The sequence below is a fragment of the Hibiscus syriacus genome, unplaced genomic scaffold, assembly GCF_006381635.1.
Source record: "Hibiscus syriacus cultivar Baekdansim isolate YM2019G1 unplaced genomic scaffold, ASM638163v2 tig00111208_pilon, whole genome shotgun sequence".
Taxonomy (NCBI): Eukaryota; Viridiplantae; Streptophyta; class Magnoliopsida; order Malvales; family Malvaceae; genus Hibiscus; species Hibiscus syriacus.
Genome location: NW_024063020.1, coordinates 873,740 through 896,675, shown reverse-complemented (window position 1 = coordinate 896,675; position 22,936 = coordinate 873,740). Strand labels below are relative to the sequence as shown.

Sequence of the window (22,936 nt, the reverse complement as noted above, 5' to 3'; positions counted from 1 at the left end):
ACCATGTGATTCTAGCTTGTTTTTAGTAGATTTAAGTTATATAGCGTGTTCTTAATTCTAGTCCTAACCCTTAGATAAGTTATTAACTCATTTTCTTGCTTTAAATTAGAGAAGGAAGTAGGGGTAAATCTCTAAAACTAGAGGAAAAGAGAAATTGACTATCGGTTGATTTCAAGGAAGATTTCAGCAGCTAGGACACAAGGTAACACATTCACAACTTCTCCATACTCATTGTGGGTCATTTGAAATGCATTCTAGCTTAAGAGTTGAGTTTGAAGCATGTTAAGTAGTTCCATGGTAAATTCCATGTTTTGGTGTTATAATATGTTTCAAAGGCTTATTTATGACCCCTTTTTATCACATAAGACTTAATTAAAGATTGCGAAACTCAATATGACAATTTGGGTGAGTTTGAGTGTCTATTTTGTACCCAAATAGGGCATTTTCGAGGGTGAGTATCAGTACTAGAAGAACAGTACCGATACCATTCTTATGAGAGGCAAAAATAAGGTGACTTTTTTAGGGGTATCGATACTCATTAACCAACTAGGTGGGTATTAAAACCATTTTTACAGTGTACAATTTTGGTATCGGTGCTCTAGGGGAGTATCGATACTTCTAGTATGAGTATTGATACTACTCATTTACTTTCCATAGATTTTAGTAGTGGGTATAGATACCCTTAAAGGAGTATCAATACTAAAGGGGTAGTATCGATATTGAGAAGCTAGTATTGAAACCAGAATGCAATGTTGGGGTATAAATTTCTAGAGATTTAATTATACCATAGGTTTCCCAAGAACTCTATAATTTCTCTCAGATAAGACTACAAGTGAGAACGAGAATAATGTTTAATTACATTAGAAACGAGATCAATTAGGGTAACATAAAACTAACCTTGTTTGAATGCTCGGGAAATGATCAAGAGTTGGGTTACTTTAGTAAGTGATACTAGTATCGAGAAATAGAATCAATCGGGATATCCTTAGGTAGTATGCGAGACACTTTAAACTGACTAAGTAGGGTCGAGGCCCGACACTCGTTAGGGGAGGGTTAGTCGAGGGCTTTTTTTCAATGTATAGATTTCGGGTCGCAACTGCGATAGACTAGAGGGGTCCATGAGCTCCGAGATGTAGAACCCTCAGCCGTACCATGATGTCTACCATAGAGTAGAGAGTGAGTATACTCGAGTATACGAGTATACTCACTATTGCATTTTTACTTGATAGCTTGAGCATTCGATAAACACGTTTAGTATTATTTAGTTGTTAGTGTGGCATTGGGCTAGTGAGCTCAACGTTTGAAATTTGTTTCCTTACGTAAATTAGTTGGAGGGGCACTTGAGGAACCTTTTGGAGCAGTCGAGATCCAGACCGAGTTTAGAGCAGAGTACGTCTCGAGTTATTTCTTTAGAGGGCATGCATATTTTTAGACCATCTTGGTATATTTGAGTCATAACCTTATTTTGAAAAGTGGGTTTGTATATTTTGATATACTTGTACTTTTGGTATCTCCCCGATTTGAATTTATTGTGTGTGTGTGTGTATATATATATATATATTATATTTATGGTTGACTTATTTGATAAAAAAGGTTTTTAAATCATTGTTTAAACGTCTAATTAAAAAGAAAAAATTTGGGTTAGCCACTTTGGTGGTTCTGTGTGACATTCTAATCGATCGATTATGTGTTGAATCAATTTAGAGTATTACATACACGTATTCAAATCCTTTTAACAATAATTTATTGACTTAATGGTACTTCAAACATTCAAAAGTTACCCAAAAAAGTCAACATGGTCCCTAATTGTTTTTATACTCAATTTGATCCTTAAACTAAAGTTCTTTTAATAATTTAATTTTATAAAAGTTTTATATTTGATGGATTAAATATCTTAATAATTATTTATAATTTATATTTTATATTTTAAATTTAAATATTTTTATTGTTTTTTTAAAATTAATTAAGTCCTCAAACTTTCTAAAAGAAATAATTAAGCCCTCGAACTTAGCCAAAAAATTAATTAAGTCAATCTATCATATCATCGTCTATCATGTACTACTATAATGACGTCGTGATCTATCACATCAGTATTGGAGATTACCATATAAAGTTTGTGAACTGTCATGCAAGCATTGTGATAGTCAACGTTTGATTCAATTAATCAATGGGTTATATTGATTTTTTTCTTAGTTTAAGGGTTACATTGAGGGCAAAAAAAGTTCAAGCGCTACAATAAAATTTTCCCAAAAGTTTGAGGGCCTTAAATACTAGTAAACATATATATATATTTATTTTAATGACACTTTTGTGTGCTTTTATTTACAAAAATATTCTTTTAATAATTTTTTATCAAATTTATTATTTTATATTTGCATAAATCAAATAATAAATTCATGTAATTAAATTTTTTAATAATTATATTTGAATATAATTATTTAATAACTATTTGTTCATCTCTATTTTAAAGAAATAGACATCAAATGCATTTAAACTATTTTTTATTCAAGTTTTTATTTATATTAATCAAAAATGTTTTTTTAATTTTCAAAATATTGAAAATAAAAATTATTTTCTAAAAATAAAAACAGAAAATAAAAATAGAAAAAATATTTTCTAGAATAAAACAGATCATAAAATTCTCTTAATATTGTTGGACATACTATTTTAATGGTAGAATGACATTTTAACCATGATCTTATCATTTTAATTTTCAATTTTTATCATATTTTCATTTATTCTTAAATTTTTATTTTTTATCAAATTAATCTGAATGTGAAAAGAATTAGGATAATTCTTCTACGCTCGACGAGCAGCAATGAGCACCACTAATGATGAGCACTATTAATTTAATTTATAAAAATTTAAATTCTAAAGGACTAAACGTATGATTATAAATTAGTTACAAATTTAAATATAAATTATTTAAAATAAAGGGTTAAATATACCAATGACCACTTGATTATTGCCCATTTTCATTTTGATCAATATTTTTAATTTTATCAACCAGGTCACTCAACTATTTAAATGCATTCAATTAAGTCACTTGCCATTAATATTTAACGGAGAAGCTGACGTGGTAGTTAAAATATTTAGTATAATTACACATTTGGTCACTATTACTTATATATTATATCAATTTGGTCCTAATTTTAATAAATTAAAATAATCTTAACCCTCAAATCAAATAGTGCCATGTATAATGATCCAAAATCCAACTTTTTATTTTTATTTATTTAAAATTTAAAAGTTACGACATATTTTATATTTATAACAAAACAAAATTTATAACAAAATATTTTTCTAAAAAAATGAATAACTCAAGCAATAATTTATTATCTTAAATTTAAAGCAAACTAAATTTATCACCCTTTTGAGATAGGACAATCTCTTAGTGCAAAATTTTCCATGCTAAGTCCACCGAGAATCTTATCAGTATAAACTTTTTTTAAAGATGGATATAAAATTTTATGGTATGAGGTGAATTTTTAAAATTTTAAAGGAAGATTCTGTCAAACGTGAAAGAAATATATGTCACATTTTTCTATTAGAAATTTACAGGATATTTTTTTTTTAGTTTTACAAGTTATATTATATCACCTTTTTTCTAGTAGAATGACATTTACAAATAATAATAGGATAAAAATTTTGTGCAGCGAATTTTATATGCATAGGCTAATTAACTATATTTTTCTTAAAACCAAAAAGATGTTATGGTACCATTGACGGGATGCTTCTAAGAATCATAAATAGAATTTCTAGTAAAAAATATTGTTATAAATATAGAATATGTCGTAACTTTTAAAATCTTTCAAAATTAAACATTTGAGGGTTAAGTTTATTTTAATTTATTAAAATTAGGACCAAAATGATAGAATATATAAGTAACAGTGACCAAATGTGTAATTATACCAAATATTTTAACTGCAACATCAATTTCTCTATAAAATATTAATGACAAGTAGCTTAATTGAATGCATTTAAACAGTTGAGTGACTTGATTAACAAAATTTCAAAAATATTGGTCAAAATGAAAAAGAGTAATAATTAGGTGGTCACTGATATAGTTTACCCTTTATTTTAAATAATTTATCTTTAAATTTTTAATTAATTTATATTTATACATGAAGTCCTTTAAAAATTAATTTTTTATAAATTAAATTAATAGTATTCGTCCTTAGTGGTGCTCATTATTATTAGTCGGGCGCCATAGAATTTTTGAAAGAATTAACGTCCACATTAAATTCACGTTAGTTATTTTATCATATTTATGGTGCCATTATTGTGTGACGCGTGGGTTCATTAGTCAAAATTGGAGGACTATTACAGTCAATGGTTTTTTCTTTATTATTTAGGGAAAACTATATTGGTGGTCACTAGACTTTTAATATACTTTCAGTTTACTCATTAAACTTTTAAAATTTGCATTACAATCATCAAACTTTTTTTTTGAACAAACAATCATTAAACTTTTAATTTGCATTATGGTCAATGTCATTATCTATCATTAAAAAATATTGACATGACATGTTAAATTATTCTCCCCAAAAATTATACCTCCAATACCAAAATTTTAATAATCAGAGTAATCCTCATTCGATCATAAAGTTGGGAATGATCAATTTGGTCAGAATATTAACATAGTTTGATTTCAAGTTGATCTGACAATAGATAATGATAGATTAAAAAAACTTATACTTTTAGTTTTAATTATGGTTTACTTGAGATTTGATGAGATTAAAAGGTTTTCTAATTAGTTTGAACTAAAAGAAAGAGAGAGAGAAAAAAGAGAATAATTAGGTGATATTTTCGACCGAAGAAACTATCAAATGGAGGTAAAACGAAGATTTTCTATGTGAAGACCTAATAAAAACTAAAAGTTGAACTTTTTTAGTCTGCCACTATTAATCATCAAATCAACATGCAATTGAACTATGCTAATCTTCTGACCGAACAAAACCCTTCCACCATTGGGATTAATCGATGACTGCTCCGTCATCGAAAACTCAGCTTTTATAACGGCTAACAATTTGAAAAATTAGTTTTTTTTAGGGGAAGAAGACTCTACTACATCAACATTTTCTAACAACTAATGACAATAATTGTAATGAAAGCAAAATAAAGGTTTAGTAACTATAATTCATGTTATAAAAGTTCAATGACCAAAATGAAAGTATCCTAATAGTTTAATTACTATCATTGTAGTTTACCTTATCTTTTATTGTTATTGTTTCTTAGTGGTAGATCTGAGTCAGTCAGTTGAGTCCCACGTAACCTTTTTTGTCTGCTCATAATTTTTTTCCAACAAAGGTCTGGTCATATTCTTCGTCACTGTCGCTTTGTGGCCCTTTCTGTTTGGATTTCACATTGATTTTTATTCAAGTCTTAATACATAAAGCGACCCTTTTACTTTAATAATTTTTGGGGTAAAATTTGTCTTTAGTACCTAAACTATCAGTTTTAGTCTATTTTACTATCTAGACTTTCAATTTTTTCAAAACCATACATAAAGTTCAATTTTTGTTTCATATTAATGCCTGTTCAAAATTTAACGTTAAGTTTTGAAAATATTGAAAGTTTAGGTACTAAAATGGACCAAAACTGATAGTTTAGGTACTAAACACATTAAGTTTTTAACTGCGGGTACTAATATGAAACAAAAACTAAACTTTAAGTATGATTTTCAAAAAACTGAAAGTTTAAGTACTAAAACTGACAAAAATAGACAGTTTAAATACTAAATGCGTAGTTTACCTATAATTTTTTATTTGATTCTTTTACTATATTATTAATTTGACCCCTCAATCTTTAAACTATTATTACTTTAGCTCTTTAATGTTTTCATATAAAAAAGTAGCGAAGATCAAATTTTATTTTGTGTAATAAATATCATTTCAAATATTCCTTTTACATGTGGTAGAATTTGAATGGGCTACATCATCATTTTTTAGGGTTTTTTACCCAATAGGGAAAACGGGTAAATTATTTGAAAAAATATGACAAGTAAAAGTTTATTTTGAGATTTATGATATTTTTTATCGTGTTCATAGAATTCGTCACCTCGACGTGATGAGTTTGAATAAAAAAAGTATTTTTTATTCAAACTCATCATATCGAGATGACGAGTTTAAATAAAATACAGTTTTTATTAAATTTTATAACATCGAGGTAAAAGTTTGAATAAAGAAATATTTTTATTAGAACTCATTACCTCGACGTGACGAGTTTTAAGTCACTATAACAAATATTTGGATAATTCAATTTTCATTACCCAAGAAGCAAAAGGATGCTACAAGATACAAAGTCAATAAATAGTACCTTTAAGTATAGCCATGACAACAAGCAAAGCTATTTACTGATTGCAAAGAACAGAAAAACAGCAGAACAAACTCTGCTTAAGCAATGCCCCATTTATCACAAAGAGCAGCGTTGATCAAATCTGCTCTGCTGAAAACCAGGCTCTACAGGCGAATTCGAATGACTTGCTTGATATCATCCAGCACGTCGTCTTTAGTTCTGTTCCTTTTACCAAATAATTTGCTATTTCGTTCCATCCAAATGCCATATATGTTACCAGTCCAAGCAAGATTTAGAATCCGAACAATGAGAGATTTACCTTTAAAAAAACAAACAGCCCAGGCCAGTTCACTGTCCCAGCTGCTAACTCCACGGTTGATGCCACATAGTCCAAGGACAGAGCCCCACAACTCCTTAGCAAAGCTGCATTCAATAAACAAGTGCTCTCTTGTCTTTGTCATAGTGCCACACATCAAACACTTGTCGGTTTCGATGGATAATCCCATATGCACGAGCCTAACCCGAGTAGGCAGTATGTTTAGCATTGCCATCAATGTCATAATGCTGAATTTGGGAATGCACCCAGAAAACCAGATTAGATGGTGCCAGGGTACTTTAGGGCCAGTAGCACGCAAATCATCCAAAACTTGCCTTGTGCTCAGATGACAAACCTGACCTGTGAAGAGATGAGCAATTTCATATATGATTTCCAGCAGATGTTTGAAATTCCAACTAGCATTAGCAGGGACTGCCATTTGCCAAAAATCAGCATTTATAATAACATAGGAGTGTATCCAAGCCATCCAGAGGGAACCTTCATTAGCCAAAAGCTTCTTGATAAGCTGCACAGTGCAAGACTTATTCTAGCACCCAATATCTTGCAATCCCAATCCCCCTTCAGATTTCAAGAGGCACATTTTCTTCCAACTAACCCTTGCACCATTTGCAGGTACATCAGATCCCTTCCAAAAGAAGCAGGAACATAATTGCTCCACTTTCCTAATGATCGCATGCGGCAAAATAAGCTGCCTACACCAATAGTTCGAGATGCTTAGGAGTACAAAACGAATAAGTTGTAACCTCACAGTAAAGCTGAGATGCTTATTTTCCCAAGAGGCTAGCTTCGCCCTGAGTTTGTCAATAAGGGCTTGACAGTCCTTCACAGCCAATTTCCTCGTGACCAGAGGAACACCCAAGTACCGAACTAGGAGGGCACCCAATCTAAAGCCAGTAAAATCCCTGATGAGACTGCTCTACATAGTAGGAATACCAGCAGCATATATCTCACATTTGCTAGCATTCAACTTCAAGCCTGATATGGAATAGAAGTGATCCAGGACAGCCTGTACCCCCATGACAGAATCGATAGCTCCCTTGCAAAAAATGAGCAAATCGTCCGCAAAGCAAATGTGTGTGAGCCCAATCCTTTTACACTTGGGATGATAGCCAAAGACCCCATTTAAAGCAGCCATGTTTAAAAGATTAGAAAACACATTCATGGCCAACACAAAAATATAGGACGAAAGGGGATCACCTTGCCTCACACCTCTAGCTCCACTAAAATATCAAACAAGAGTACCATTGAGGACAATAGAATACCTAGGGTATGCAAAGCAAGCCCATACCCAGCTAATGAATTTTTCAGGCAACCCTAAAGCATACATAATCACACCTATAAACTCCCAGTTCAAGGAATCAAAAGCCTTCTGCAAGTCAATTTTGAGTGCACATCTAGGAGACATATTCTTCCTAGAGTAGCCTCTAACAATTTCTTGGGCTAATAAAGTATTATCAACTATGCTTCTTCCTTTCACAAATGTAGTTTGGTTCATAGAAATCATGCCAGGAAAGACCGAAGAGAGTCTATCCACTAAGATCCTAGTGACAGTTTTGTAAACAACATAGCAGCATGAGATTGGCCTAAAATCTTTAACTAGGCTCGGATTCAGAACCTTAGGGACTAACACAACAACTGTTGCATTGAATGAGGGAAACATAAAAGAATGATCGAAACAGTACCTTATTGCTGTCAGGAAGTCTTCTCCTACAACCGCCCACGTTCTCTTAAAAAAGAAAGAATTATAGCCATCTGGAGCAGGTGACTTATTATTCCCCTGCCCCCACAAGGCCTCCTTAATTTCAGCATCAGAGACATCCTTGCATAAGTTTTCAGCTGCACACCTTGGTAACGAATATCCAAGTAACTCCTTAATAGTGTTAACGTCACTGTCCTTGACCTTAGGATCAGCTACACCCAACTGGTTCACAAAGAAACCAACCACTTCATTAGACATGGCCTCAAAAGTGTCAAGTCTTTCACCTCTTTGATTGAATAACACTCTAATTGTGTTGTTCTTTTTCTTGCTAGCAACCATAGAGTGAAAGAAGCAGGTACCCTAGTCACCATCTTTGATCCAATATGCTTTTGCTTTTTGCTTATAGAAAAGCATCTCAGCCTCCTCAAGGGTCTTTAATTCCCTCTCGGTTTCCATTTCAGCATGAATGTTCATACCAGCAGTAAATGGATCGAGATTGGTAAGCTGCAATCTCCTTAATTCCTCCCTTTTATCTCTGACTTACCCGAAAATATCACCGTAACAACTTCTATTAAGCTTTTTGAGGGATCGTTTCAATCTTTTTAGCTTAAGGTAAAGAGTTTGCAAAAGGTTAGCAGTGACAGGAGCCTGCCATGATTCCCTAACAATGGCCATGAAGTTTGGATGCTTAGCCCAAAAGTTGAATAATTTAAATGGTTTAGGCATAACAGCAGGGATATCCTTGTGCAACCAGACAAGTGTTGGGAAGTGATCAGAAACCCTAGGGGCCTGGAATTCAACATCGGAGGCTGGAAAAACATCAATCCAGTTGGAATTAACAAGGGCTCGATCCAACTTACGTGCCAAGAATGCATCTTGCTGCTTATTTGTCCACGTGAACAATGGGCCAGTGAAAGGATGATCGAACAGACCAAGTCCCTCCACGCAGTTCTGAAAATCAAATATATCTGCCAAGGTACTAGAATTAACTGGAGCAGAACTTTCCTCAACATTTAAAATGGCGTTGAAGTCGCCACCTATTAACCAAGCTTTACTGCCCACCAAAGCTTCCAAAGAGTTAAGCTGATCCCACAAATGCTTGCGAATAGAGCTGTCATTCGACCCATAAACTGCCGAAATACAAAAACTAGTACCCCCCCAAGCAGCCTTCAAAAGTTATACTTTGGTCAAAAGTAAATTTGATGGTACAATTAACACTTTTTTCCAGAGGACCCAGATACGCCCATTGACATCATGCCTATAGTTACAGCAGTAATGCCAATCACTAAACTTATTCAACAGAATAGCAGCATAATTGATCTCCTTCACTCTAGTTTCTAAGAGACATAAGATGCTGACTTGATTTCTAGTAGCCCAATTCAGAACCTTAGCTTGCTTAAAGGAGCTATTAAAGCCCCTTATATTCCAGAAACATATTAACATGTAGCAATAGTGGAGAAGGAAGCACCACCATCCTTATCCTCAATTTTTTTTGACTTTTTCCACATGCTCTTTTTCTTCGATTTTAGGTCTTGGACTAACTTCGCCACACCCAAGGAAGAACCTCTATGTTTTCTGCCAGAGTCAATAGCAGTGGACTCCAGTAGTTTTTCAGGGTCGATAGCACATAACACTTCGAATTTATTCCTTGACTCACCAATAACCCTGCCCTCCTTTGATGGCCTACCCTTACCCCTCTTAACAAGAGGCTGCTGCTCAGCCTGCTTAACCATGTCCATCTTATCATCAAAAACAATAGCAAGGCAGTTTCCATCAAGAGTAGAAATAGCAGCAGAATTAGTTCCAACACTAGCATCAGCAACCAGTTCAACTTGAGATGTCACAGGTGCAGGAAGTTTTTCCCCAGAGCAAATCACATTAGATGTTCCACTAGAGATATCAACAATAACATTGTCCATTGCCTTATCCACAACAGAAAAAACAATCTGTTGAACATCATTCACATTCCTCTTAATTCTCCAGACCTGCTCAGTCTTTTTTCCATTCCCTCGAGGACAAAATTTTACAGAATGCCCGAACCGTCTACAGTCTGTGCAAGAGGTAGGCATCCAAGGAACCGAAACTCTGACTCTTGCCATTGATCCATCGCACAAAACAACATCAATATAGTCCTGAATTATGGACCCAGCAGGAACCTCGACACATACTCGAGCATATTCTAATCTATCCCTAGCAACAATAACTGAGTCCATATGTAGAGGCTTACCCACAACACTTTCTATATAACTCAAACCTCTCTTGGAAAATAGCTCAAGTGGAACATTAAACAAGTGAATCCAAATAGGCATGAAACAAAAATCAAAATGTAATTCTTTTAAATTGGGTTCCCATTTCCTAAGTAACATCGGCTTATGTTGTACATGCCATGGACCACCATCTAAAACCCAGTCCCTGGCATTCGAATTGGAAAAAGAAAAAACATATAAGTTTGGCCCAGCTATACTCACCTTGACCAGAGAAACCTTACTCCATAGCAGCGTAACTATATTCTGAATGGAACTAAAGCTTGGAGCCAAGCCAATAAATTGCCCAACTAACGCATGCTTCCAGTCCTGAATGCCTTCCTCAAACACCTCTATTGGCAGCTTCACTACACTCGAACCCTCAACCACCTCTGACAGGAAGAACTCCAATTCATGGTCGATACCCGCCACAAAGAGTCCTCGCCAATCTGTTAGGGCATCCCCTGACATAGTACACTAAAACCCCTAAAAATCAGCCACATAACGATGAATAAAATCGCACGATCGGGAAAAAAGAGATTCACCTTCGCCCGCTGTTAGACCAGCTAACATGCACCGAGAGAGAAAGCTTTATTTACTATAACAAATATTGTAGATCCCTAAACAAACTTCTACATACCCTAATTAATTAAACGGTTCGTCGTATTGGGAAAAAAACTCATTTCTTAAGAATCCATCCAACAATTAGAGTAATAATAAATTAAAAAATTAAAAACTTAAATTGATTCAAAGATAATAAAAAGGATGAAATAAAACTTTAACTAAAATAAATACCAGTGACCACATAACTATTGTCCCTTTTTATTTTGATCAATATTTTTAATTTTGTCAATCATGTCACTCAACTATTTAAATGCATTCAATTAAGCAATTTGTCATTAATATTTAACGGAGAAACTTATGTGGTAGTTAAAATATTTAGTATAATTACACATTTGGTCACGGTTACTTATATATTATAACAATTTGGTCCTAATTTTAATAAATTAAAATAAATTTAACCCTCAAATCAAATGGTGTCATGTATAATGATCCAAAATCCAACTTTTTATTTTAATTTATTTTAATTTTAAAAGTTACAACATATTCTATATTTATAACAAAACAAAATTTATAACAAAACATTTTTCTAAAAAAATGAAAAACTCAAGCAATAATTTATTATATTAAATTTAAAGCAAACTAAATTTATCACCCTTTTGACATAGGTCAATCTCTTAGTGCAAAATTTTCCATGCTAAGTCCACCGAGAATCTTATCACTATAAACTTTTATTAAAGATGAACATAAAATTTTATGGTATGAGATGAAGTTTTAAAACTTTAAAGGAAGATTGTGTCAAACGTGAAAGAAATATATATCACCTTTTTCTATTAGAAATTTACAGGATATTTTTTTTAGTTTTACAAGTTATATTATATCACCTTTTTTCTAGTATAATGGCATTTACAAATAATAGTAGGATAAAAATTTTGTACAATGAATTTTATATGCATAGGCTAATCAACTATATTTTCCTTAAAACCAAAAAGAGATTATGGTACCATTGACTAGATGCTTCTGAGAACCATAAATGGAATTTCTAGTAAAAATTGTATTTTGTTATAAATATAGAATATGTCGTAACTTTTAAAATCTTTTAAAATTAAACATTCGAGGGTTAAGTTTATTTTAATTTATTAAAATTAGGATCAAATTGATAGAATATATAAGTAACAGTGACTAAATATGTAATTATACCAAATATTTTAACTGCCACATCAACTTCTCAATAAAATATTAATGACAAGTAGCTTAATTGAATGCATTTAAATAGTTGAGTGACTTGATTGCAAAAAAATTAAAAAATATTGGTCAAAATGAAAAGGGGTAATAGTTAGGTGGTCACTGGTATAGTTTACCCTTTATTTTAAATAATTTATCTTTAAAATTTTAATTAATTTATAATTATACGTCGAATATTTTAAAATTTAATTTTTTATAAATTAAATTAATAGTATTCATCGTTAGTGGTGTTTATCATTACTAGTTGAGCGTCATTATTTAGGGTAAACTATTACAGTCAATGGTTTTGTTTTTATTATTTAGGGTAAACTATATTGGTGGTCACTAGACTTTTAATATACTTTCTGTTTAGTCATTAAACTTTTAAAATTTGCATTACAATCATCAAACTTTTTTTTGAACAAACAATCATTAAACTTTTAATTTGCATTATGGTCAATGTCATAATCTCATTAAAAAATGTTGTCATGACATGTTAAATTATTCTCCCCAAAAATTATAAGATTCCCATTTACAACCACCTCCAAGGCCAAAATTTTAATAATCAGAGTAATCCTCATTCGATCATAAAGTTGGGAATGATCAGTTTGGTCAGAATATTAACATAGTTTGATTTCAAGTTGATATGACAATAGATAATGATAGATTAAGAAAAACTTCTACTTTTAGTTTCAATTATGGTTTACTTGAGATTTGATGAGATTAAAAGGGTTTCTAATGAGTTTGAACTAAAAGAAAAAAAGAGAACAAAAAAATTAGGTGATATTTTCGACCGAAGAAACTATCAAATGAAGGTAAAAACGAAGATTTTCTATGTGAAGACCTAATAAAAACTAAAAGTTGAACTTTTTTTAATCTGCCACTATTAATCATCAGATCAACATGCAATTGAACTATGTTAATCTTCTGACCTAACAAAACCCTTCCACCATTAAGATTAATCGATGATTGCTCCGTCATCGAAAACTCAACTTTTATAACGACCAACAATTTGAAAAATTAGTTTTTCTTTTTGGGAAGAAGACTCTACTAAATCAACATTTTCTGACAACTAATGACAATAATCGTAATGAAAGCAAAATAACGGTTTAGTAACTATAATTCATGTTATAAAAGTTCGATGACCAAAATGAAAGCATCCTAATAGTTCAATTACTATCATTGTAGTTTACCTTATATTTTATTGTTATTGTTTCTTAGTGGTAGATCTGAGCCAGTCAGTTGAGTCCCACATAACCTTTTTTGTCTGCTCATAATTTTTTTCCAACAAAGGTCTGGTCATATTCTTCGTCACTGTCGCTTTGGGGCCCTTTCTGCTTGGATTTCACATTGATTTTTATTTAAGTCTTAATACATAAAGCGACCCTTTTACTTTAATAATTTTGGGGGTAAAATTCGTGTTTAGTACATAAATTATAAATTTTAGTCTATTTTATTACCTAAACTTTTAATTTTTTAAAATTATACATAAAGTTCAGTTTTTGTTTCATTTTAGTATCCTGTTCAAAATTTAACGTTAAGTTTTAAAAATATTGAAAGTTCAGGTACTAAAACGGACCAAAATTGATAGTTTAGGTACTAAACACGTTAAGTTTTTAACTGCGAGTACTAAAATAAAATAGAAACTAAACTTTAAGTATGATTTTCAAAAAATTGAAAGTTTAGGTACTAAAACTGACAAAAATAGACAGTTGAAATACTAAATACGTAGTTTACCTATAATTTTTTTTTTATTTTGATTCTTTTACTATATTATCAATTTGACCCCTCAATTTTAAACTATTATTACTTTAGCTCTTTAATGTTTTCATATAAAAAAGTAACGTAGCCCAATCAAATTTTATTTTGTGTAATAAATATCATTTCAAATATTCCTTTTACATGTGGTAGAATCTGAATGGGCTACATCATCATTTTTAGGGTTTTTTTTACCCAATAGAGAAAACGAGTAAATTATTTATAAAATATTATAAGTAGAAGTTTATTTTGGGATCTATGTATTTTTATCGTGTTTATGGAACTCGTCATCTCGACATGATGAGTTTCAATAAAAAATATTTTTTATTCAAACTTATAATATTGAGATGACGAGTTTCAATAAAATATAATTTTTTTATTAAATTTTATCACATCGAGGTAAAAGTATGAATAAAGAAATATTTTTTATTAAAACTTGTTATCTCGACGTGATAAATTTTAAATAAATATAAAAAATATTGTAGATCCCTAAATAAACTTCTACATACCCTAATTAATTAAACGGTTCGCCGAATTGGGAAAAAACTCATTTCTTAAGAATCCATCCAACAATTAGAGTAATAATAAATTGAAAAATGAAAAAAATAAATTGATTCGAAGATAATAAAAATGATGAAATAAAACTTTTAACTAAAATAAATATACTAGGCAAACTGGGTTGAGAGGGTCGCCCTTGCTTTTGCAGTACCCGATCTTGATTAATGTTGGTTGTTGATTGTCGATATTCTTTATTGTTCTTTTATTTGGATACAAGTTATGCGTTTGTGACTACCTTTTCATGTCGCTCGAGTCTAATTTGTGATTTGTCGATAGTCTTTCAGTAGCTTTATTTCCTTTTATGGTTCGTTTGTCGATGCAATCAGATCTGTTTGTATTTATCTTTGTTCGAGTTTCTTGGTTAGGTTTTAATCTTTCTTATATGATCCTTATGTGATCTTAAGTTGTTAGCTTTGTTTCATTGGTTATAGGAAATTGTCCTAATTATATGTTTAATTTACGATTATAATTATAAATCTTCATTATAATTTTAGATATTTCCTATTTTAAATAGAATTATTGGCTTCTATTAAAAACTAAACAAAATATTATCTTTAAATTTAAGGGTAAAGTATACAAATGGTCCTCTGAATATATGATGTTTCTTTGTTGGGTCCCCTGACTATTAAAAGTTACAAAATGGTTCCCTAACTATAAGATATTCCTTTGTTGAGTCCCTCGACTATTAAAAGTTACAAAATGGTCACCTGACTATTCATTATGTTCCAAATTCATCATTTTTCATTAAAAATTTGACGATGATCTGAGTTGGATGTTCATGTGTTTTCTAAGATATGATAAACTCTAATCCTTGAATCTAAAACGAATATCATTGTCGAGACGTTCCTTTTTAAAATTTGGTGTTGATTTAAATATGGGATTTTGTAAAAAAAAATGCCACGAATAATTTGGGACTTGAGTTTCAAAAACAATAAAATTGGTTCGTGGAGTTGCCACCAATATTTGATTAGGGTATGATTGGGCACCCAAAACATATTTTTCATTTTAATAAAATATTAATTTTAATTAAAACAACAATTTTACAGTCTGCGTTACCAAAATTTGAGTTCGGGAGTCAGTTACGCTTGGGGAATGATTAGCACCCCCACAATGCCCTAAATCGGTACCCAATTAATTAATTAGTTGTCATTTCAATAAAAGTTATACGTTCGAGTATAACTTAATTTGATACCCCTTTTAAACACATACAAAGTAAAATGAAACTTAAATGCGTAAATCAAACGAATAAAATTAATTAACTCTTTTACCAACCTTTAATGAGAATAAAGATGTTCAACTATTTAAAGACATCGATACCAGACCTTAGATCCAATTTAACATTCTTTTCTCAATGAATTTTCATTAAAAGAATATAATTTTTTCCTCAGTCCTAAACTTTAAATGAAATTAATTTTAAGATTACACTTAGTAGGATACCCCTTTATTTTAAAATCGTCGGAAGTGGCCTTCTTATGCCTTAAGACAATCATATTTACCTAGCATTCATTTCATTCATTTTTCATTTTTAAATAATAATAATAATAACATATATACATAAATTAATATTTTATTACATATATATACGTATATAAAAAAAGTTTGCATAAAACATGGGACATATTGACAAAGTAAGTAATATAAAATATATACATTAAAACACAACACATATAATATATATATATATATATCCAATTATTTTGATCGAATCAAGAAATGCTTATGAGGGTATCAGGTAAATTATATAAAAGAATATCTAGACCTATATGTACGAACAAACATATTTACATAGCATTAATTTCATTCTTTTTTCATTTTTTTTAAATAATAATAATAATAATAACATATATACATAAATTAATATTTTATTATAAAATATATACATTAAAGCGCAACACAAATATATATATATATATGTGTGTGTTTGTGTGTATGCTTAATCATTCAAAATAGAATCACGAAAGGTATAAAATATCATGTAATATACAAATATTTATATTTTAAACAACACCCAAAGAAGATATACATGAAGCAAACTACTTATGCCGGCACTGAATAAAAGGGATTTAAATGCAAGAGTATGAACATGATAAGCCCAAAAATAAAGAATTTCAGTGATAAGAATGTAAAGAAAACAATGATCAAGTATCAAAGTGTAAAAACATAAACATAAAACAACCAAGCATAAAGAACCAAAACGCGAAAAGCATAGAATGACATGGACTAAATATATAAATAATCCATAAAATTAAAATGGTGATTGAAATATAACACACGTGAAACTTAAAGCCCAAATTAAAATAAATAAAGGTCTCGATTGATGACTAAATTGAAATAAATTAATGCAAGAAGCATCCATTCACAATTAACCCACAAAGCCCAAATCTGGTTACCCTAGTTCTCGTAAACTATGCCGTTTTAAGGGACTTATATATATTTGTTAACTTCCTAAAAAGGCTACTTTTAAAGCCCTTTTCACTTAAGTTATTGTTTGTTTAAAAGCTCATTTTAGTCATTTTAGGATCATGTAGTTGCATATAGTTGCATTTGTGGTAGTTGTGCTATTTTATTTCTTAATGGTGCTGTTTGAGGGAAAGGTGCAGTTTGTCTATGGTGTGCAGGGAATAGCAAGAAAAAAGATTCTTTGGGAAGTAATGCCGCGGCATCACACGTTGCTAAAGCAGATTGAAATGCCTTGGCATTTCCGGCGCAGAAAAAGACAAAAAGATATTTCTGCATCAGGACAGCTGGCACTGGACAACTGTCTCTGTACGTGAAGGACTGCTGTAACTGCCTGCCAGAGCTGCCAATGTACCACTGCCACTTGGAGGATAAGGTTCATGCACAACATGTGATTCTAGGGGTATGAGGGGTATTTTGCACCCAACAAACTCATCATTACCCCTAGATATTTTTTATTATATATGACACCTCATGGGAGAGAGAGATACACGGACAGAGAGAACACGCATAGAGCAGAAAAATCACATTTTTATTTTCTTTTTTCCTTTCTTATTCCTTGGGATATTCCTCCATTGATAAAGCTCCAAGGAGTGGCAAGCTAGGTGCCGAAAGGAGCTAGCTAGCTAGGTGGTTCGTGGTGGCCGAGCGGAGACCTCCGGTGGCGCGTCGAAGGCTTCTTCTCGCTTCCCTTTTTGCTGCTATTTTTATATTATTTTTTTGGGTTGTTGGAGCGAATATTTTCATGACTTTGTGTTTGGATATTTCGAACCCCACCATGAACTAACTTATTTGGTGGCGGTTGATTTAATGGTTGTTTAAACTTTATTTTTAATGGTATATTTAAGTTTACTTTGGTTCTTTATTTGCTTTGCTTATGAATGCTTCACCATCTAGGCTTGTAAGAGGCATGGAAATGTCCATCTCTTAGATGAAGGTTAGGTATTCGGAAGAATCCTAAACTAAAAATACTTGTAAGTATTCGGAAGAAACGCAAGATAAGATCCTCATAAGAAATGGGTTATGGTATTTTCAAGGGGCTTTGAACCGGCCTAGGAATATTATAACTTAATCCCTTAGATCTCGGAAGAGACTAGGATAGGATTTCAACGACTAAAAAGGGTGTCTTTATCAATAGGGTAGGCTGTCCAACATCGTTGAGTGAGAGCAGATGCCTTGGCATCCTATTCTGTTAGGCTCTTTTGAACACCTTAGGAAAGCCCTGTCGAGTAAGTAAAGACAAGATAGCTTAAATATACTTGAGAAATAAGTTTAGCAACCTTAGACCAATCCTTACCATTCATTTCATTGGAAGCTTGTCACGTGAGGATTATTTTCTTCTTATTTTATTTATTTATCTTTTTATTTACTGTCTTTACCATTTCTCATTGCCTCAACATTTCACCATACTCAACATTAAACATCCATCATTACCACTGCATTTCCATTTGCTACACCATCACACCATCAATCCGCATCCACCAGCATACACATATCCATTGCCGTGACATTTGTATATATCAAGACTAACTATACTTAGATAGAATATTGCATTGCTTTGGTTAGACTTTTGTAATTTCACCCAATCCCTGTGGAGACGATACTCACTCATCATTATATTACTTGAGCGATTGTGTATACTTGCACATTATTTGCGTATATTTTATAGTACTCACAACATGCGAACAAGATTTTGGCGCCGTTGCCGGGGATTGGCAGCCTGAAGTTATTTAGTTTTGCCAGAGCATTTTATTTTGTTTTGCATTTTTATTTTTTTGTATAGTTTACTTGATATTTTTGTTTTATTTTTCAGGTTTATTTAGTGTATGCCTAGAAGAAATTCTGAAGAGCCTTTGGAACCAATAGAACCTGAAATTGAAAGACTCTTTAGAAGAAGAAGACGTGCTCAAGGAAATATGTATCATATTGGAAACCAAGGCATTGGTCAAGATGATGGAAATCAAAATGCCGCGGCATTAAACAATGCTGAACCTGCTATCAGGCCTCGTGTTATTCAAGATCATTTAAATCCGATGCTGGATGATCTGAATCCTGGGATTGTGGCACCCAAAATTCAAGCTGCACATTTCGAGCTGAAACCAATCATGTTCAACATGTTGAATTTCATTGGGCAGTTTGGGGGTATGCCAACTGAAGATGCCAGGCAGCACATTCGCAATTTTCTGGAAGTTTGTGATTCTTTTCTCCAATAAGGAGTGCATGAGGATTTTCTGAAATTAAAGCTTTTTCCGTATTCATTGCATGACCGAGCAAGAGCTTGGTTGAGTGGTGTACCAGTCAGTTCAATGGAATCATGGACCGATCTTTGCAAGAGTTTCTTATTGAGGTACAACCCACCAAACATGAATACGCAGCTAAGGAATGAAATATCATCTTTTCGCCAGGGCGACGACGAATCCATGTATGAGTGTTGGGATCGTTACAAGAGTTTGCTTCGAAAGTGTTCAAATCATGGTTTTCATGATTGGACTCAAGTAGTCATGTTCTATAATGGAGTCAATGCACCCACGAGGATGTTACTGGATGCCTCGGCAAATGGGACATTGCTGGACAAATCACCTACAGAGGCGTTTGCTATCTTGGACAGAATTGCTAACAATGATTATCAATTTCCTTCCTCAAGACTTGGGAGTGGGAGGAGATCACCTGGAGCATTCGAGTTAGAAGCCAAAGATTCGGTGTCTGCTCAACTCTCCGCTATTACTAATATGTTGAAGAACTTACAATGTTCCACTGATGTGAAGGAAGTGAAAACAACTAATCTGCCATATCTGTTATGCCAAGGCAATCATCACGAGAGCAAATGCCCAACCAACCATGAGTCCATCAACTTTGTTGGTAATTACAATCGAGGCAGCAACAATCCTTACCCAAATAGTTATAATGTTGGATGACGTCAGCATCCCAATTTCTCATGGGGAAATCAAGGAGCCCACAATGCTAATCAACCTACTAGGCAGCATAATCACAATGAGCCTCAAAGTTACCAAAATTATATGCCATGGCATAATGCTAACAAATGAGCTTCATCTTCAGCGAGCATAAGTTCCTTAGAAGCTACAATTCAAGAATTCATATCTACTACGAAGACAATGCTGCAAGACCATTCTACTTCAATTAAGAATCAAGGAGCTTTACTTCATAGTCAAGGCGCCTTACTTCAAAGCCATAGCTCGTCTCTGAGAGCTTTGGAAGGTCAAGTTGGTCAGATTGCTACGGCATTGCAAGAGCGTCAGCAAGGACGTTTTCCAAGTGATACTGAAGTCACTAAAGGGCCTGGAAAAGAGCACTGCAATGTGTTAACTCTTAGGAGTGGAACACAAATCAATCGACAAGTCAAGGATAGTGGGCCACAGCATGATGATTCTAATCCCACTACTGAAGCTGAATTACAAGATGATAGAGTTTTTGAGAAGGACAAGGAGGAGGATTCTGCCAAGGTACCAGATTCCGATGTCAAGGCAAAAGAAAATTCTATTCCTACAGCTAAGGAAGCTAGACCTCCCCCACCCTTCCCGCAAAGATTGAAGAAGCACGATGATGAAGTTCAGTTCAAGAAGTTCGTAGACATTCTTGATCAGCTCCATATCAATATACCTCTCTTGGAAGCTGCTGAACAGATGCCGATGTATGCCAAATTTCTGAAGGACATCTGTACCAAGAAGAGGAAAGTAGAGACTGTTGCCACGACAACAGAATCTTGTTCTTCATTGAGTAAGTTACCGCCAAAGAGAAATGATCCGGGCAGCTTCATTATTCCTTGTTCAATTGGAGCTAATTTTGTTGGAAAGGCTTTATGTGATCTTGGTTCAAGTGTCAACTTAATGCCGAAATCGATATTATTGAAGCTTGGCATAGGAGATGCAAGACCCACCTCAGTTATTTTACAACTTGCCGACAAATCCCATGTTAAACCTGAAGGGAGAGTCGAGGATGTCATAGTAAGGGTGAAGAAGTTTGTGTTTCCAATCGACTTCTTAATTCTGGACTGCGAAGTTGATGCCAAGGCACCAATCATTCTGGGAAGACCTTTCCTAGCCACTGGACGTATCTTGATAGACTGTGAAAAAGGTGAACTCACCATGAGAGTGGTTGATCAGTGTGTGACTGTCAATGTTTTTAGAACGCTCAAATATGTTGATGACACTGAAGAATGCCAAGGCATTTCTGAATTGAACTCAATGATTGAAGAAGAGACTGAACATCTTTTCCAGAACAACTTCATTCAGCTAGCAGAAAATGAATATTGGGTGGATAATGAAAGCTTAGTGGAGTCCGACGACTTTCCAATTTTGGAGGAGCAATCTAGCTTAGTACAAGTTAGATCAGGTATGAATTTTGAACCTCTGAATTTTGATGAATTCATTTCTCCTAAGCCTTCATTATTGCATGCACCCAATCTAGAGCTTAAGACTTTGCCAGGGCATCTTAAATATGTTTACTTAGGTAGCGATGAGACTTTACCGGTGATTATTTCTGCTAACCTTACTGCTAACCAAGAGAAAAGTTTGTTAAGTGTTTTGATGCAGCATAAGAAAACAATTGGTTGGACTATGGCCGATTTGAAAGGCATTAGTCCCACGATCTGCATGCACAAGATTCTGCTAGAAGATTGCCACGGCAATTCAATTGAACCACAAAGAAGACTCAACCCTGTTATGAAGCAAGTGGTGATGAAAGAAATTATGAAATGGCTTGATGCTGGAGTGATCTACCCTATCTTCAATAGCTCATGGGTGAGCCCTGTCCAATGTGTTCTGAAGAAAGGAGGCACGACGGTGGTTACGAATGAGGATAATGAGCTATTACCCACTCGCACTGTGACCGGATGGAGGATATGTATGGACTATAGAAAACTCAACAAAGCTATGAAGAAGGACCACTTTCCTCTACCTTTCATCGACCAAATGTTGGATCGATTGGCCGGCAAAGCATTCTATTACTTTTTGGATGGGTACTCGGGGTACAATCAAATTGTCATCGCACCAGAGGACCAGGAGAAGACTACATTTACTTGTCCCTATGGCACTTTTGCCTTTAGGAGGATGCCTTTTGGACTCTGTAATGCCCCGGCAACGTTTCAGCGCTGTATGCAAGCTATATTTTCAGATATGGTTGAGGATTTTCAGGAGATCTTCATGGACGACTTTTCTGTTTGTGGGGACGATTTTGAACGATGCCTCGGCAATTTAGCAAAAGTTCTCAAGAGATACGAGGAGGCTGAGTTGGTCTTAAACTGGGAAAAATGTCACTTCATGGTGACTGAAGGTATTGTATTAGGCCACAAAATTTCACACAAGGGTATTGAGGTGGACAAGGCAAAGATTGAAGTGATTGAAAAATTGCCACCACCAACTTCGGTCAAGGAAATAAGAAGTTTTCTTGGACATGTTGGATTCTATAGAAGGTTTATCAAAGACTTCTCCAAGATTTCTAAACCCTTGTGCACATTGCTTCAACAAAACCAACCCTTTGTGTTTGACGAATTATGCCTCGACGCATTTACTGAGCTGAAACGACAACTGATCTCGGCACCCATTGTAGTCCCTCCCGACTGGACATCACCATTTGAGCTGATGTGTAATGCAAGCGATTATGCCGTAGGAGCTGTTTTGGGGCAACACCAAGGTAAAATCTTTCATGTTATTTATTACTCTAGTCGCACTTTAAATGAAGCACAATTGAACTACACCACCACTGAGAAAGAATTACTTGCCGTAGTATTTGCTTTTGATAAATTTAGACCTTACCTAATAGGCACTAAAGTTATTGTTCACACTG

At 33.3% G+C, this 22,936-nt stretch overlaps 1 protein-coding gene across 1 annotated transcript; it reads right to left on the bottom strand.

The window, feature by feature from the left end:
* Window positions 1-6,461: 6,461 nt before the first annotated feature.
* LOC120155894 lies at window positions 6,462-11,047 on the bottom strand. The gene is made up of 9 exons (XM_039167358.1): window positions 9,876-11,047; window positions 9,602-9,750; window positions 8,878-9,463; window positions 8,317-8,661; window positions 7,960-8,175; window positions 7,647-7,854; window positions 7,378-7,550; window positions 7,230-7,326; window positions 6,462-7,139 (listed from the first exon to the last, which is right to left on the bottom strand). The coding sequence occupies exons 1-9, from the start codon at window positions 11,045-11,047 to the stop codon at window positions 6,462-6,464; spliced, it is 3,624 nt and encodes a 1,207-aa protein (XP_039023289.1).
* Between the last annotated feature and the right edge of the window lie 11,889 nt (window positions 11,048-22,936).

Bases quoted from the DNA above. Each gene is read 5' to 3' on its own strand.
- LOC120155894 (XM_039167358.1), bottom strand. From the start codon at position 11,047: ATGTCAGGGGATGCCCTAACAGATTGGCGAGGACTCTTTGTGGCGGGT. The intron at 9,751-9,875 runs GTTAGTCCAAGA...CTGGAATATAAG, and splicing joins TCTTCCTTGGGTGTGGCGAA to GGGCTTTAATAGCTCCTTTA. The intron at 7,327-7,377 runs GTTACAACTTAT...CTATTGGTGTAG, and splicing joins CATCTCAGCTTTACTGTGAG to GCAGCTTATTTTGCCGCATG.